Genomic DNA, 15,928 nt, shown 5'->3' with positions numbered 1-15,928 from the left:
TCTGTGTGGAGTTTGCATGCTCTCCCACATGTCCAAAGATGTGGTATAGGTGAATTAGGTAAGCTAAATTGTCCGTGGTGAATGTGCATGTATGGATGTTTCCCAGTGATGGGTTGCAGCTGGAAGGGCATCTGCTGTGTAAAACATATGCTGGATAATTTGGCGGTTCATTACGCTGTGGCGACCCTGATTAATAAAGAGACTAAGCCGAAAAGAAAATGAAAGAATAAACAAACATACTTGCTATTCTTCACCTTACTTCCTGAATTTTTAGGGGTCGCCACAGCAGAATGAACCGCCAATTACTCTGGCATATGTTTTATGCAGTGGATGCCCTCTCAGACGCAACCCAGCACTGGAAAACACCCATACACTCTTTCATTCACAAACTCGCATCCTATATGGCCAATTTACTTAATCCAATTCAATTATAATTTGCTGGCTAATAGAAAAATAGAATAGATAAAGCCTATAGCGATTTGTTGAAAGGTGAGCAGCAAAGTATAAAGATTTAAATGACAATTCATTAGTGTTTTATTTATTATTTAATACCCTAATGTCTTAAAATAATTCTTTTTATTTCTGTTACAATTTTTGGGGGATATCGAAGACCTTATTATTCTGCTAATAATAGTGAAAACGTGTAATATTTGTTTCTTTTATCTAGAACTATGAAATTAAACAAAACATTTCATGTACAAAACAAAAAAAGCTTTATTAACACAAATTCCATAACTATTTGTCAGCATGGTCTGAAGATGACCTGGGTCAAATTTGGTGCAAATCAGCCAAAAGATGTAGGCTGAGTTTGAAAAAGTAGATTTTTGATGTAAGACTAGATGGCGGAAAAGAAGTTTAGTTAATTAAGGCATAATTGGTATCGATATTACCAGGACAACTCAAGAAATGTATTAGGACAACAAAAATTAACAAAAATTAGTCAAAAGTTATTAGCATTTTTAGGAATATTGTTATAAAGTTTGGCCAAAAGGTGGCGCTGTGACAACTTCTTGAGCACCTTCAAGGCAAACTCCCAAAAACACATCATTCGACTCATTTGGCATGCTCCGCTGGATGTGAAGAGATCAATTTTATGAATTTTGGAGAGGGTGCTCGCTGCAGAGCCATTTGAGCAGAGCTGAGCTCCAGCGAGGGGGAGCATGAGCTCTCGCTCTGCCTCCTGTAAGCTGTTTTAATGCATACACCAACCCCACCCCTAACCCTACCCCCAGTGACATCACTCGTAGAAGAAGTGCAAAAAAGGTGGAGCTCAAGCTTAAGCTCCCCCTCGCTGGAGCTCAGCTGGCCCAAATGGCTCTGCAGCGAGCACCACTTGGAATTTTGGACCAAGGGTTGAAAAGTTATAAGCAAAAAAAAAAAAAAACGTTTTTTGTATCTCTGGTCCACTAGAGGGCAGTGTGCTGTAGTTCACTTCAGACCATGGTTGTAATAACACACACCAAGTTTGGTCCTCAAAGGGTTACGGAGATAACACCTTAAGTCAATTTTTGCAAGCTCTACGTTAAATTTGTTCGCAAGTTAATCGAAAACGGTACATCTAATCAACTTGAATTCCATAACTTTTGGCCAGCATGGTCTGTAGATCATGTGATTCAATTTTAATGAAAATCGAACAAACGGCCTGGGACGAGTTTGTTCAAACAGGTTTCACGAAAAATTTAAAATAGCAAAACAATGTTCATGCTGGAAAATGACGTCATAGGGTGCGTTTAAATCGGCTTGAGCCAAGGAATCAGAGGAAGAATTTTGATTGTAGCCAATTCAGTTCAAAAGTTAGAAAGATAAACATAGGTGAAAATTTGCGCAAGTGGTGGTGCTAGAGAGTTTGAGTTAGATATTCTACAATTGTTGTGGTTGAGGATCAGACTGTCCTCTATCAGTGTGCCAAAGTTTGCGCAAATGATGCAAACGGTTCATAGGGAGAGTGCACGGTACCATACCACTCCCAGATCAGAAGAAGAAGCCGGAAGAATAATAATAAGAACAGGAACAGATACATTAGGTGCCTACACACCTTTGGTGCTTGGCCCCTAATAAAAATAGTTCCAAACCATTATTAGTTTTTTTTTTGTTTTTGTTTTTTTTGTCTGCTGAACACAAAAAAAGATACTCTTAAAAAAAACATTGACTTCCTAGTAGCAAAATCAAATACTATGATTCTAACATTCTTTAAAAGATCTTCATTTGTGTCCAACAGAAGAAAAAACAATGAATTTTTGGTTAAACTATCCCTTTAAGGTAAATTTGTTTCTATTATATTGACATTAAATATTATTAATACAGTAGAAGACATTGTGCTCCGACACAGTTTAATAACTATTTTACAGTTCAAGTGACTGAACAATCAAAATGCATAGCTCAAAGAATATTATACAGTTGCTTTAAACTACATCATACATACAGTATACAGAGCATCTTTGTCAAGTAAACAAACCCTAAAACCAACATTGTTTGTTTTAAGGTGGGAGATTGACTTTTTATTTCTCAAATAAAACAACAAGTGTGTCTAAATGCTTTTAGAGGCCACTGCTACAAAGCATTTTATTTTCTTGGTTTTTGTTTCTCAGAAGCTAGTGGTTTCTACTCTTGGAAAACCTGAATGCCAGGCTCACCTTTTAAACATAGATGTGAAAATGACATGTTTAACTTAAATGGTTGCCAATCTTCAATGATTTGGTTTTGCATATATTCAAACTTGCTCTCATATTAAAGAAGACACTTGTCAAACTGTAGCTGAAGGGAAAAGTTAAAAACTATAAATAATACAGAAGTTGTTGCGCCTTTAAGTACATGTGTTTTTTATTATATTACAAATAAAATGACTATACAAAATTTGTTTTAGTTTAAAAATTAGAATATCAAAGCTTAATATCTACATATTTTTTATTCCAAATCTAAAGGTGACGTCTCAAAAAATGAGCTTTCAGTTATTTTGTTTTGCTGCAGTACCAAACATCACCACCAGTCAACAGCCGGTTTACACTAATGACCATATAAGGGCGCCTTCTATTTTTGTGTATGGTTTAAGCAATATGATCCATATTTTTTTTTTTATACTTTTGACAAAATTTGTAAAGTAGAAATAACATTCAAGTAGTATTATCAGTTTGGTGATATCAGATGTAAAAAAAAACAATTATAATAATTTGGATTACTGTAGTAAAGTAATGCTTTACACTTCTGATAAGTATCCTTGTCGCAGATTAATAAATAACTGTTGCATTTACCAGATATATAAACTAGAAGTTTTAGGCTTTAAATGAATATAATAAGCAATATAATTGCTTTATGTTTAGACTACAATAATATAGTTTTAATATGAAGTATGGTGACAGTAAATGGATTTTGATCTATTACTCTCCTACATAACAAAACATAGTTGTAAAATATGTATTCAGGAGACTTACAGCCTGTTTACACCAAGCACAATAAATATAAATATAATGATAAACAATAACTTATGCTTTTCACTCGGCATTACCCGCCTTTTGACCAGCAGGTGTCCTCAGTGTGCTACTTGCTCATCTGACCAGTGAATCTTTAAGTAAAATGTAGTCAAATCAAACTAAGCAATTGTTGTCAGTGTAAGTGTAATAAAATCGGTGTAACCTCCACAATTTTGCATCTAGCTTCTCGCTCTCGAGACGTGTGTGCGCTGTCAGCTGTGAAGCCAATCGAAAGTAGGCTTAAGCAAAAAGGTGAAAAAGGCAAAAATGCATGCTATTAACGACAGCTTTAGAGAGGGAAAGCCGGATCCCAGACATTTTAGAAGATTATAAACCCCGGCAAAACAAACTTTTTAAGTGCCAAAAAGGCACGTCTCTGTGGGTCTGCAGAGCACATGAGACTGTCTGTTGACAGTTCACATGCACACACACAAAAAAACGGGTAAACGAGAGGATTTTTCACTACTTAATCAATCGCGGATGTTTTGGTTATATTGGGCGGATAACAAATAGTGTAGAAGGATGATAATAGTACAAAAAATGAGTCACTAAATATATCTGGGTGGCCATTAAAACACCTGGGCGGCCTACCCAAGTAAAGTCTATGTGTGGAAAGCACTGCGGCTGGTCTCACATCAACAATGATAAACCACTCAGAAGAATTCATGCTTACAAAAATAGCCTGTTTTACCTACCTCCCTTACCTTCATTTTTTTGAAGCCAGTCTCCCCCGCAGAACCCCCCCCCCCCCCCCCCCACCATCCAACCCATCTACCCCTTATTTCCCTCCTACTATGGGAGCTCTCGAGACCTACCTGATCTTGAACCGTCTTCTATACTAAATAACCAGAAGAAAGCCCTAAGCTCAAGGATCTCCAAGCTCAGGGCTCTCTCCCAGGACAGCATGCCAAACCTGCAACCAGTGTCAGGAATAAGCTAAGTGTGAACTCTTGAACTCTAGTCAGTGTGCTTGGTGTGAACAGGCCTTTAGCTCTTTCGTCTATATAAAGTTTGTCATTATTAGATTCGGATTTAATTGTAATATTGTGAAGTAAGCAGTTAAGGGCTTCCAGCTGAAGGGTTGAATTCTTGAGAACCGAAACCTGTGTCTTGAGAAATATTGCTGCCGGTCGGAGATGACGCCTGTTTCTCAGTGAAACTGAAAGTCCTGTCCAGCTTTTCTTCAATCCTCTTAGTTAGGAAATTCACCATGCTTGTCTGATTCAGGTCAAACTTGATTCCGTAAATTACGACTTCGGCGTCCTCGTTTGCATTTTCACTCGCTCCGTTGCTTTCCTCAACATCAGCTCCTCCTGCATTTAATTCCTCCATATTTTCTGTGAAATTCTCCTCCAGCTTTTCTTCAATCCTCTTTGTAAGGAAATTCACCATGCTTGTCTGATTCAGGTCAAACTTGATTCCATAAATGACGACTTCGGCGTCCTCGTTCGCATTTTCACTCGCTCTGTTGCTTTCCTCAACATCAGCTCCTCCTGCATTTAATTCCTCCATATTTTCTTTGAAATTCCCCCCCAGCTTTTCTTCGAACCTCTTTGCTAAGAAGCTCACCATGCTCGTCTGATTCAGCTCAAACTTGTTTTCCTCGCTGACGACTTCAGCATCTTCACTCGCTCCATTACTTTCCTCAACATCTCCGCTTACATCCGTTTCTCCTCCATCTAATTCCTCCTCATTATCTTTGACGGTCTTCTCCAGCTTTTCTTCAATCCTCTTAGATAAGAAGCTCACCAAGTTCGTCTGTCCAAAATTAAACTTGAAGCCCTCACTTATGATTTCAACCACATCCCCGTTACTTTCCTCCACATCTCCATTTAGATCAGTTCCTTCTTTGGTTTTCTCCATCTCATCTGCTGCGTTTCCACTCTCAGCATCAGGACTGGACTCTATTTCTATGACTATTTTATTGGCGTCATCATTTCCTGTCTGAAGAGTGTTGTCTATTTGTTCCTCAGCTTTCTGCTCTTCTTTCCGTTCCTCCTCTGGTTCTTCGTTGGTTTCTGCTGGCTCTAAATGGCGCACAGTCTCCTGTAACGGAGGAGCTCGTCTCTCATTGTTAAAGTCCTTGAAGTTGTTTTTGGCTCCAAGGATGTACTTGCCCAAGAAAGAAGAATCTCCTGATGGATCCGCTTTGGTGTTGCCCGAGTAGTTGAACAGGTTTGAGTGGATTTGCTTCATTTCTGTGTGTAGATGGCCGATCACTTTGCTGAGCTCCGTGATCCGGTTCCCAACATCTGAAGAAAAGACATGTCATTTCAATTCTGCTGTATAAATATAAGATAACAGTTTTTTTTGATGGTGGTCCCACTTTATGTTAAGTGCCCTTAGCTACTACGCTGTCAAAATGACTATTGACTTTACTTAAATTAAACAATTTAATGTAAACTTAGCAGTTCCAAAAAATGGTTTACTCAGTTAAGTAGTCAACTTGTCACTTTTAAAGAAACGAGTTTACTCATCACTTTTTACAGTGTACTGTATGTTTTAACACAAATATTATAATATAAGCAATTATAACATATGTAATTATAACATATTTAATAAATAAAAAATATCCTCCTGAGACCCCGCCCGTTGACTTGTGTCCTCTGTAGTGGACATTGTGTTTTCATGAATTTTTAATTATTTTTTTATCTACTCTGTCAAGTCCTGTTGTACTGTTCAGAGGACATCGTGGGCTATCTAATGATATGTCATTTGATTGCCTGGCATGTTAGAAACCACTTCTTACACTGCATCCAAAATGGCCAGCATACAAAAAAGCACATTTAATGGGAAGTAGAGAAGTATTTAGCTTTTTAAATGTTTTTTTTACTATTATTTTTATTATATATATTTGTTTATTAAAGTGTCAGGAATAATACATTTAGTTTTCAAAGCTGTTAACTTGTTTGTGTTTCAAAATATCATCCTTTTTTAATTGTCCACTATAGTGGATACCAGGACCATCTTAATGTAATTAATGACTGCATGTTGTAGGAGGCAGAACTGAAGCAGAGGATTCTTTATAAGATAGTTGAGGGAGACTCTGATTTAGAGTCTGACAATCAGACAATCAGAGAATTAGAGACAATTAGAGAATGACAATAAGTTTTAAATCGCTTTTTATGTTCAATATGTTTTGGATTAGCATGACTTCTTTTTTTGAGTTCGGCTCTCTTTCAGACTAAACTGTTTCAGGAATTTCAATACAAAACCAAAAAAAAGGCTTTTGTTTTGTTTTTGTTACATAAATATCGGATTATTATATCCCTTTACAGCCATAAACTGTACAGTTTTGTTGTCTGAGTGCCGGTCGTTTCAAACTAAAATGGTCCTGTGGTCTACTACAGTGGACATGCTGTGAAATTAAAAATAAAAACAAAATGTAAAAACTCTAAATTAAAAAAATAAAATTAACCCAAAGGATGTAGGAAATCACAGAAAAAAGAAAAAAAGAAAAACTACTTTGGGTCTCAGGAGGATATATGTATTACATACGCAATGTATTTATTTTGTTCATATTGTATTCCACTGGTAATACTGAGGTGGGATACAGAAAAGTTGATGGACAGATTTAGTTGTAAGGGTAGGTTAAATATTTGGTTGTAGTGAAAGGAATGGGTTAACAGTGTAGTTACAAATTAATTACAGATGTAAATACATGCAGGTATATTTCACAATATAGGTACATTGACAAAAAAAAAAACATGTATTTATGAAATAAGTGTATTGTACCAATTGATTAGGCGTTATGATTAGGGTTGGGTTGATAGACGATGCCATTGTCCATTACCGACATTACAAGGCTGAGCCAATGTTGTGATCCTCTGCCCCACCACCGTCACAGCAGCAACCGGCTCATGAAAAATACACACTTAGGCCCCGTTTACACTAATATGTCTTAGTTTTAAATTGACATGTTAGAATGAAAATGATCCATGTCCACACTGACGTTTCATCTAATATTTCTGAAAAGACCTCCGTTCACATTATACCGCTGAAAACGCACATCACGTGACCACACACACACACAAACACACACACACTGTCATGCATTCTGGCAAATGCGCACGTCTGAGCTCCAGCAGTCAGCAGGTGCTTTAAGCACAAAACCCAACAAATCAGTGCACGTCGGACAGTTTATCAAGGATATACCGCTGGATCGCGTCTCACTATAGTTGTTAAACATGATATTTAATTAATCATGTCTCTATCTAACGACTCTTCTGTCATGCTTGTATTCAGTAATTTTAGCTAAGACTTCAGATACTGTTGGTTGGTTCTTGTTGTACCGACCAAGTTTGTCGACGCCATTATAACGACCATTCTGCCTATACATGCCAGAGTCCTGCGGAAAAAAGGGATTGACAGGTGCTAATTTGTGTGTAACTTATCTTTATTTATTTATGATTTGGTTATGGGTAAAACAAAGACCATGCAGGTCAGGTAGTTGAAACAGTATTCTTCCAAATTATTAATTTGTATAAAATTTATTTATTATTCATAAATAATAAATTCACCGCCGCCTACGACGATGATGCCATTGTCCATCGTGATGTTTCACATTAAACATCGTGCAATGCCAAATTTGTCGATATCGCCCAACCCCAGTCAGTATACAAAGTACTTAAAGAATTAGCTCAGCAAAATATTAAACATTTCTGAAACATTCACCCTCATATCACTCAAATCCAAAAACTGTTCTCGGAGCTTCATATGATTACAGTTAAAGCACTGTCTATGGAGGGTCAGAGAGCTCTCAGATTTTATCTAAAATGTATTAATTTGTGTTCTGAAGATGAATGAAAGTTTCAAAGATTTAAGGAATTACATGAGGGTGAGTAGTAAATAACAGAGTTTCATCTTTGGGTGAACTATCCCTTAAGGCCACTTAATATAAAATGGGATCCATTCGGTTGCTATTATGTGGCTTTGCTACTACATATAAACTAGCAGTCATCAAAAGTGCTCAACTTTATTACATATTTTATACCTCACCGAAGACCACATTTAAGCTAAAGATCTTCTTTAATGTTCTACTCACTGATGGTGAGTAAATTAAAAGCAAGCTACACGATCAAGGGTTGACAATTTTGGGTGCACTACAAAAAAAGCTTATATTACTTGGATTTTTTTGTCTTGTTTCTAGTCCAAGTGATTAAGTGAAATTGGCCAGTGCCAGTGGGGTAAGAAAAATGATCTTGTTTTTCCTTTTAAGATTATTTTGCTTAACCGATATTTTGCTTATTTCACAAAACAACTCACTTCATTTTGAAATTATTTCTTAAAACAATATTTTCTACTCACCTGTACCAATTTGACTTTCAGTAAGTCTCTATACACTTTAAATAATTCATATAACCAACAACTATTCATGTCTTAATAAAACAAAATGAATCTGAGAGTAAATGAAAGACAAACTAGGAAGTTTAAAATAGCTACCACAGAACTAAACAACCAAGTTTTGATTATTTTGCTGTTAATAGACCGTTTTCACATTTCCGGGTTTCTCAGTAGTGGAAGTCGTCATAGTTGGGAAAACTTAGAGCACATTGAATGGGAGAATACAACAAATATTTTTTTACAATAATTTTTGCTGAAATAATAAAAGAAAAACGCCCGATGGTGTTCTCAGGATTTAAAAAAATAAATAAATAAATAGTGTGGGATTTTTTACAGTCATTGGGCCCTATCATACACCCGCGCAGTGTGGCGCAAGGCGTGGCACAATAGTCTTTTGGTAGTTTCAGCTTGGCGCGAGAGTCGTTTTGAGGCGTTGCGCTACGCTGTTTAAATAGCAAATGCATTAGCGCTCATTTGTGCACCCATAGGCGTTCTGGTCTAAAAAGGAAGGCGTTCTGCGGCACTGCTGGCGCGTTGCTATTTTGAGAAACTATAATAGATTTTTCATTAGACTAAAACTAACCCGGTCTAAACTCCGGCGCAGAGTTGCGCCTCGCTTACGCACTGCTCAATACGCACAAGAGCAATAGGCAAATATCTTTATATATGAAAAAAATTAAATATTAAGGATATATATAGGATATAATAAGAATAGATATAGGATATAAATATAAAGGAATAAAATATTACAAAACATATTATTTTCTAGCCTACATAAATATGAAAAATCACTGCTTTTATGTCTTCTTCATCTCGGGAGGCTTTTTCAGTTCATTCATAACACTTTGCTTTTGTACAATGTTATTATTATTAGCAGTATTATTTATTATATCCATATTTATATTTGTTTTATTAAAAACAAGCTTAGATTTGCCCACCTGTCAGGTTTTAGACCATATGGGGCACAGCATGTGTTTTAGGATATAACTCAGGTTTTTGAGCACATTTTGTTATTATTATTCATTTATTCCTTTGCTGGAAATTAGAACTGAATTTAGAAATAGTTTTGAAACGAATATTTGTGCTTAACAAACAAAAGTAATTATTTATAGACTATTGATGTCTGTGCGTAAAGTTTTCCCTATCCAAGAGCGAATGTGAAAGTAGTTCCATTATCTCTCATTCTCACGGAGTAGATGCTCTGTTTAACAGTTTTCTGTTAAAAAACTGTTAACTGTTAACTGTTTGCTTGTGAAATGCTTATTTTTTCCACTTAGACTTACTTTGCGTCCTGTAAATAGCGAATGCGCTCTTGGCGTGACGCAGCTGACTCTTAAAGGGAATGGGAGATGAGACTCTAATTGGTTTATTCTCAAAACACACCTATAACTCATTAAGAAAATAAACTCAACCCTTTTAGACCATGCGCCACGGCACAAGGCAGATTTCCCATCCTTAAATTAGCAAAAACGCGTCCTGACACGCCCTGAAAGCGTTTGCGCCCTGCGTTTGGCGCTCTGCGCATGAACCGTCAAAATAGAGCCCATTGTGTTAGACTGAAAACGGCAGACAGAAGAGAGAATAATTTCTTATTACTCATAAGAAATTATTCATATTTACTGTTTTGCTTCATAGAAGCTGCATTAGAAATGCCTCGCACAAGGGGTAATTCTTTTTTTGTATTTTGAAGTAAAGATGATGTAATATATACAGAAATATAAATAATGTACATGTTTTTAATAAAATGTACATGTTTTTTTAAATCAAAATATTAAAAACTTTCAAAGAATTCAGATGCTGATGACTGTGAAACATGTCATAAAAAGGTTGCAGAAAATGTTCCATAGGATAGCTTAAACAAATCAAGCTAAAGAGAAGCAAACCTTTGCGTTTTGTTTCTTCAAACTCTCTCCTGGCAGATTCGATGTAGCGCTGCACCAGAGCGCGGATCACCTGCTGTCTGTAGGGAATGCGGTTTTCTCCTGAGCCTCCTTCATCCTTCTGGGAAACACCAATAGGAGACGAGTGTTTCATAAAGCATGATACACATTTATTAGACATTCTCAAGCAAAAGACAAGAACTGAATGTATTGGTTGAGGATGTTAGCATTATGCAAGTAGATTATTATGCAAGTATGTAGGTAGAGCATAGAAATGTAGGACTCAGTGAAAAATTAATGTGTAAAGTGTACCATTGATGTTAGCGGAGGATAATCTGGAGCTGAGTTACAGTTGAAGCAGCAGCAGCAGATCCGCTTGACGATTCCTCTTTAAATAGAAAGAAAATTACAAACAAAAATAAGAAAAAACTATTAAATAGCATTTTTTTCTTTTATTGTTTATTTAACCTGAGTGCTACCTAAAAATAAAAGGAAATAATAATATATAATCATTTATTTACTTTAAAATATTACATTTAAGAAAATTTAAACATGTCACTAACTGGTCAAACAGCCAACTTAGTAGTATAGATTATTCTTTTTTTTAAATCACTTTTCAAGTCAATTACTGCAATTTACATGTAGTTAAATGTGTTATTAAATACAAAATTATGAATATATCAATTTTAAACGGTCAAATATGATTTAAATTAAATGGAATAAGTCATAATAGATCACTTTTTTAAATAAATTTTTTTAAATGTTTGCTGAATTAGAATTTTTTTACATTTAGTAAAATGTAATTAAATGAAATAATAAACCAACAATTAGTTGTTTAATCAACAAATTTTAAATGTAGTTCTTTGTTATATTTAATTATCATAAATAAATCACATTTAAGACTGATAAATTAATAGCTATGTTGTTTAAATTTTGTTAAATATAATACAATTAATAAAATAACATCACTTTTCAAACCGGCAAATAAGTTATTTAAATTAATCTTTATTATAATTAGTATTTTAATACTGAAGAAAAAATAATAATTAAATTAGTGTATTTTACATTGGTAAATGTGATGAAGTAATAAATCACTTTTGAAACCCACAAATATATATACAAATAGTATATTTCCAATTAAGCTAAAAACAATAAACAATGAATCACTCTTAAAAATGAAAAATAGTAGCCGAGTATTGAATGCATTCTAAATTTAGTTAAACACAATAATAAATCAATAAAATCACTTCAAAGAAATGAATTATTTAAATTATTTTTGAATTATTTGAATTATTTTTTAAATAAAGATTTATTTTTAAATAATTGTAATAAATAAATATTATTATCATTATGATAATGATCTTTCATTTTATTTATCACTGCACATAAAGAGCTGAAATTAATCAACCTCAAAAGATAGAAAACAGCCTTTGGAGACGGGATGATGTTGAAGGGCACGGGCATAGTCAGTCCTTCTCTGAAGTAACTCAGGTAAAGCTTGGAACGTGCGAATTTCCACTCAACATCAGCATCGTCCTACAAGAGTGAAGCGTGTCAGTGAAACAATCAGGCTGCATGCATCTGCAAATAAATCTAAAAAGGGTTTTTACCTCAATTTTCTGAAAAGAGTTGGTGATCATGGCAATGAGCATGTTCAGAAGCACAATGACAATGATCAGCGTGTAGATGCCATACAGGATCCTGCCAACAAGCTCAGCCAAAGCAAACGCCGGCATGTCTACATACGTCTGGTCGGCCATCCCAAACATGGTCCAGAAGAGGAAGCTGAAGGTCTCATTTAATCTGCCAACCCAAATGACATTGTTCAGTATGATTTTCTGAAATTAGACTTTATGATGGTTTTTCCATTTTTATAAAAGACTACATACTTTCCGAGATTTGGAGAGATAATATACGGGACATAGATATTGTTGATGCCACAGAGAAACGCAGTACCGATGATCACCAAAATGAACATGAACCTGGAGAGAAAAAGACACATGTTGTGTAAATCACTGAAGCTAATTTCAGATTAGCTTTTTACTGTTTAATCGTGTCCTGTACACACAGTTCATTTAAAAAGTTATGCACAATTTAAGCACAAAAAAATAGGTATTGTTTTTCCTTAAGTTTCAAAGAACCCTAAAAGACTTCACATCAGGCAGTTGTTCAGGATTTCTAAAAGATGTTGGCACTTCAACCCTTTTTTGCAGACTGGGCTGTAAGTCATGTAATTTCATATGCAAAGTCTAAATGATGTCAGTCAACCCCAAAGTGAACTTCCCCCAACACTGCGTTATCACATTCACAGCGCAACCTGCACTTGCGTGGACTATAAATCAGCTTTTAGGGGTCTCTTTGAGGGGTGAGGTGCCCTAATCTCACCATCTATCTACTGGTGTATCTCATGGCTCAGTTCTTGGATCATTTATCTTCTCTATCAAGTCTTGTCATCGAGAAACACGCTATGCTGCAAACACTCAACTTTAATAATTTAAAACCGATGATCCGACGATTACTGCTAGGTTTTCAGCATGCCTGGCAGAAATGTCTAGTTAGAGGAAGGACCATCACCTCAATCTTAACTTGGCCAAGATAGAACTGCTTGTGATTTCAGCTAACCCATTATTTCATCACAATCTATCCATCCAGCTCAGCATTTTAAATATAACTCCTTCCAGCCAGAAACCATGGAGTATGATTATCAGATTAGTATCAAACAACTTCCAATGAAAACGTAAAGTAAAAATGGAGAAACAAAAATGCAAACTTTTGGAAATAGATTTCAAAGTGGATTTAAATGTTATTATTTACTTGCAAAGGAAATAACTGATGAACTGAACAACTAGAAGTGAAAATGCACAATATGAACCTTTAAAAAGCAATAAATACAATTAAACAAAATTAATACAAATAAGCTTAGAATAAAAAAAAAAAAACATCGTATAAAGCAAATATTTTTAAAGTTTATTTTTCAGGAAAAAAAAAATGCTTCCATGTGCAAGTTACAGTGAAAATGTATATGGAAATGTCATTGGCTGGAAATGATGTTCTTCCAAATATACTATAACATGAAAAGCTAAATAGAATATTTTTGCGTGACAGAAGAGTAATACTATTACTTAGCAATAAAGACGTTTAATAAAAGAAAAAATACAGGCAAAACATTTTTTAATTTTTAATTGGTTTTTAATTGGGGCACTAAAAAAAGAGCAGAACTGTCCCAAAAAATATAGGACAATTGGTCACTGAAATTGCAGATCTGTATGTGCACAGCCGACTATTATTTCTTTAAAAAAAAGACTTGATCAACTACTGGCATGCTGTTTTTACTACATTGCTGTTCTGAATGACACTGATAAAAAACCACCAAGGCATTATTTGTCACACTTTCCCCACAGAAGCTCCAATTGGTGAAATGTTGGTGCAGCATCATGGGGAATGTAGTTTTAGCACAACCTCCATTACTTAAATACAGCTCTTTTATACATATGGAAAATTATTTTAAAATGACTGGTTCAAAAACAGCATATACCAGAGTTCTTACCAGCTCTAGAAAATATGATCATAACACCCCAATTTTATCCTTACACTGGCTGCCTGTTAAGTTTCAAATTGAATTAAAAAAAAAAAGCCTTAAATAATCTAGCTCCTGTTTATCTTACCAACCTTCTGTCTCGCTACAATCCAACCCACTCTTTAAGATCTCAAAACTCAAGGCTTCTGGTAGTAACTAGAATAGCAAAGCCAAGTAAAGGAGGTCAAACCTTCTCATTTATGGCTCCTAAATTCTGAAATAGCCTTTCTGATAATATCCGAGGCTCAGACACACTCTCCCAATTCAAAACTATATTAAAGACCAACTTTTTTTAGTAAAGCATACACTCAGTACATCACTTAGCGGTATGATACAAGAATGTGCTTCACACAGGTTTCTGCATCTTGGTTTTATACACTTTGAACAGCAGCTATGCTAATTATTCTCTTTATTCTCTATTTCCACCTGGGGATACTCATCCCGAGACCCTCAGACCATGCAGTGCCACTGATTCGATTCAAGACCAGTGACGAGATGATCCCAAGGTTTCCATATCCTGGACCAGGCCGTATCCTGAGCAGCTACTGTGGTGGTCATAGGGGAGTGCAGAGCATAAGACTGATTGCTGTGACGCTCCAGGAACAGACGAGTCTTTGCTAAGGTTCAGCTTCCAACCTCCGGCGCCTAAACTGCAGCTCTCCCCAAGACATTTGGCCAGTAATGATATGGTCGTGCTCAACTGAGCCCGGTTTCTCTCAAGGTTTTTCAATTCATCACTTTCGCCAATTGGTGACGTTTTTTCCTCGCTGCTGTCGCCACTAGCTTGCATGGTTCGGGATCTGTAGAGCTGCGCATCGATGGATTTGCTCTTCAGTGTTTGGACTCTCAGTAGTCATTATTAAACCACACTGAACTGAACTAAACTGAACTGAACTAAACTAAGCTAAACTCTGAAGACTGAACTACACTTTTTCAATTTACTATGACCTTCTATGTAAAGCTGCTTGGACACAATCTACATTGTAAAAAAGCTATACAAATAAAAGTGAATTGAATTGAATTGAATATACAATTGATTTTTAACTTCAGAGCTTTTAAGCTATAAAATCAGTTTTTATGACTTGTGCTCTTTAGTTAACACAACACAGTTGAATACCTCATCATGTCATCGATCATCTTTCCAATGGAGATCTGCAGCGTACCAAGAGACTCGTGTGCTGGAAGGATGTATGCCAATCGAGTGAAGCTCAGCATGCTGGTGACGGCAAACAGCACCTCAGAGATGAACTGCGGATCCTCCTGATGCCACTGGTCACGCACTGTGCAAACACAAACACATGACTGTAGCAGGCCAATCAGGTTCTTTACTGTAGGGGCTAAATGCGACTCTTAGAGCGGTATTTTCTCTCACTGGTTTCGGTGAAGTAGACACACTCGTCCTGATTGTCTTGTAACTGGCAGAGGAAGTGGACCTTGAGCATGATGACCAATCTCAGGGCGAATGAAGCCAGATACATACTGAGAACCATCACGTCCAGACAGTTCCACCAGTCCAAGAAGTAGCTCCTCAAGCCCTCGATCCAAACCTCCTTACACTCGAACCAGAAAAAACCTGCATGGAGTACAGTTCCCTCAAATGTACTCATTTACTAAGACAAATAAATAGCAGTTTCTTAATTAAAGGGTTAATTCACACAGTA

At 35.9% G+C, this 15,928-nt stretch overlaps 1 protein-coding gene across 2 annotated transcripts in view; it reads right to left on the bottom strand.

The window, feature by feature from the left end:
• Positions 1–2,018: 2,018 nt before the first annotated feature.
• The window catches only part of trpc2b (transient receptor potential cation channel subfamily C member 2b), a 28,057-nt gene continuing 14,147 nt past the window's right edge, over positions 2,019–15,928 (bottom strand). Inside the window, exons 7-14 of one of the 2 annotated variants that reach the window (XM_087300014.1) lie at positions 15,640–15,840; positions 15,385–15,547; positions 12,580–12,672; positions 12,301–12,493; positions 12,099–12,226; positions 11,003–11,078; positions 10,694–10,811; positions 2,019–5,719 (exon numbers count right to left, since the gene is read on the bottom strand). In XM_087300014.1, coding sequence (XP_087156140.1) covers positions 4,527–5,719; positions 10,694–10,811; positions 11,003–11,078; positions 12,099–12,226; positions 12,301–12,493; positions 12,580–12,672; positions 15,385–15,547; positions 15,640–15,840 — 2,165 coding nt within the window. In that variant the 3' untranslated portion in view covers positions 2,019–4,526. 2 annotated transcript variants of the gene reach the window in all.

This window comes from Danio rerio, chromosome 21 (assembly GCF_052040795.2).
Source record: "Danio rerio strain M-AB ecotype USA chromosome 21, GRCz13ab, whole genome shotgun sequence".
NCBI lineage: Eukaryota > Metazoa > Chordata > Actinopteri > Cypriniformes > Danionidae > Danio > Danio rerio.
The sequence above is the reverse complement of the archived record's forward strand: the minus strand, read 5'-3'. Positions and strand labels throughout refer to the sequence as shown.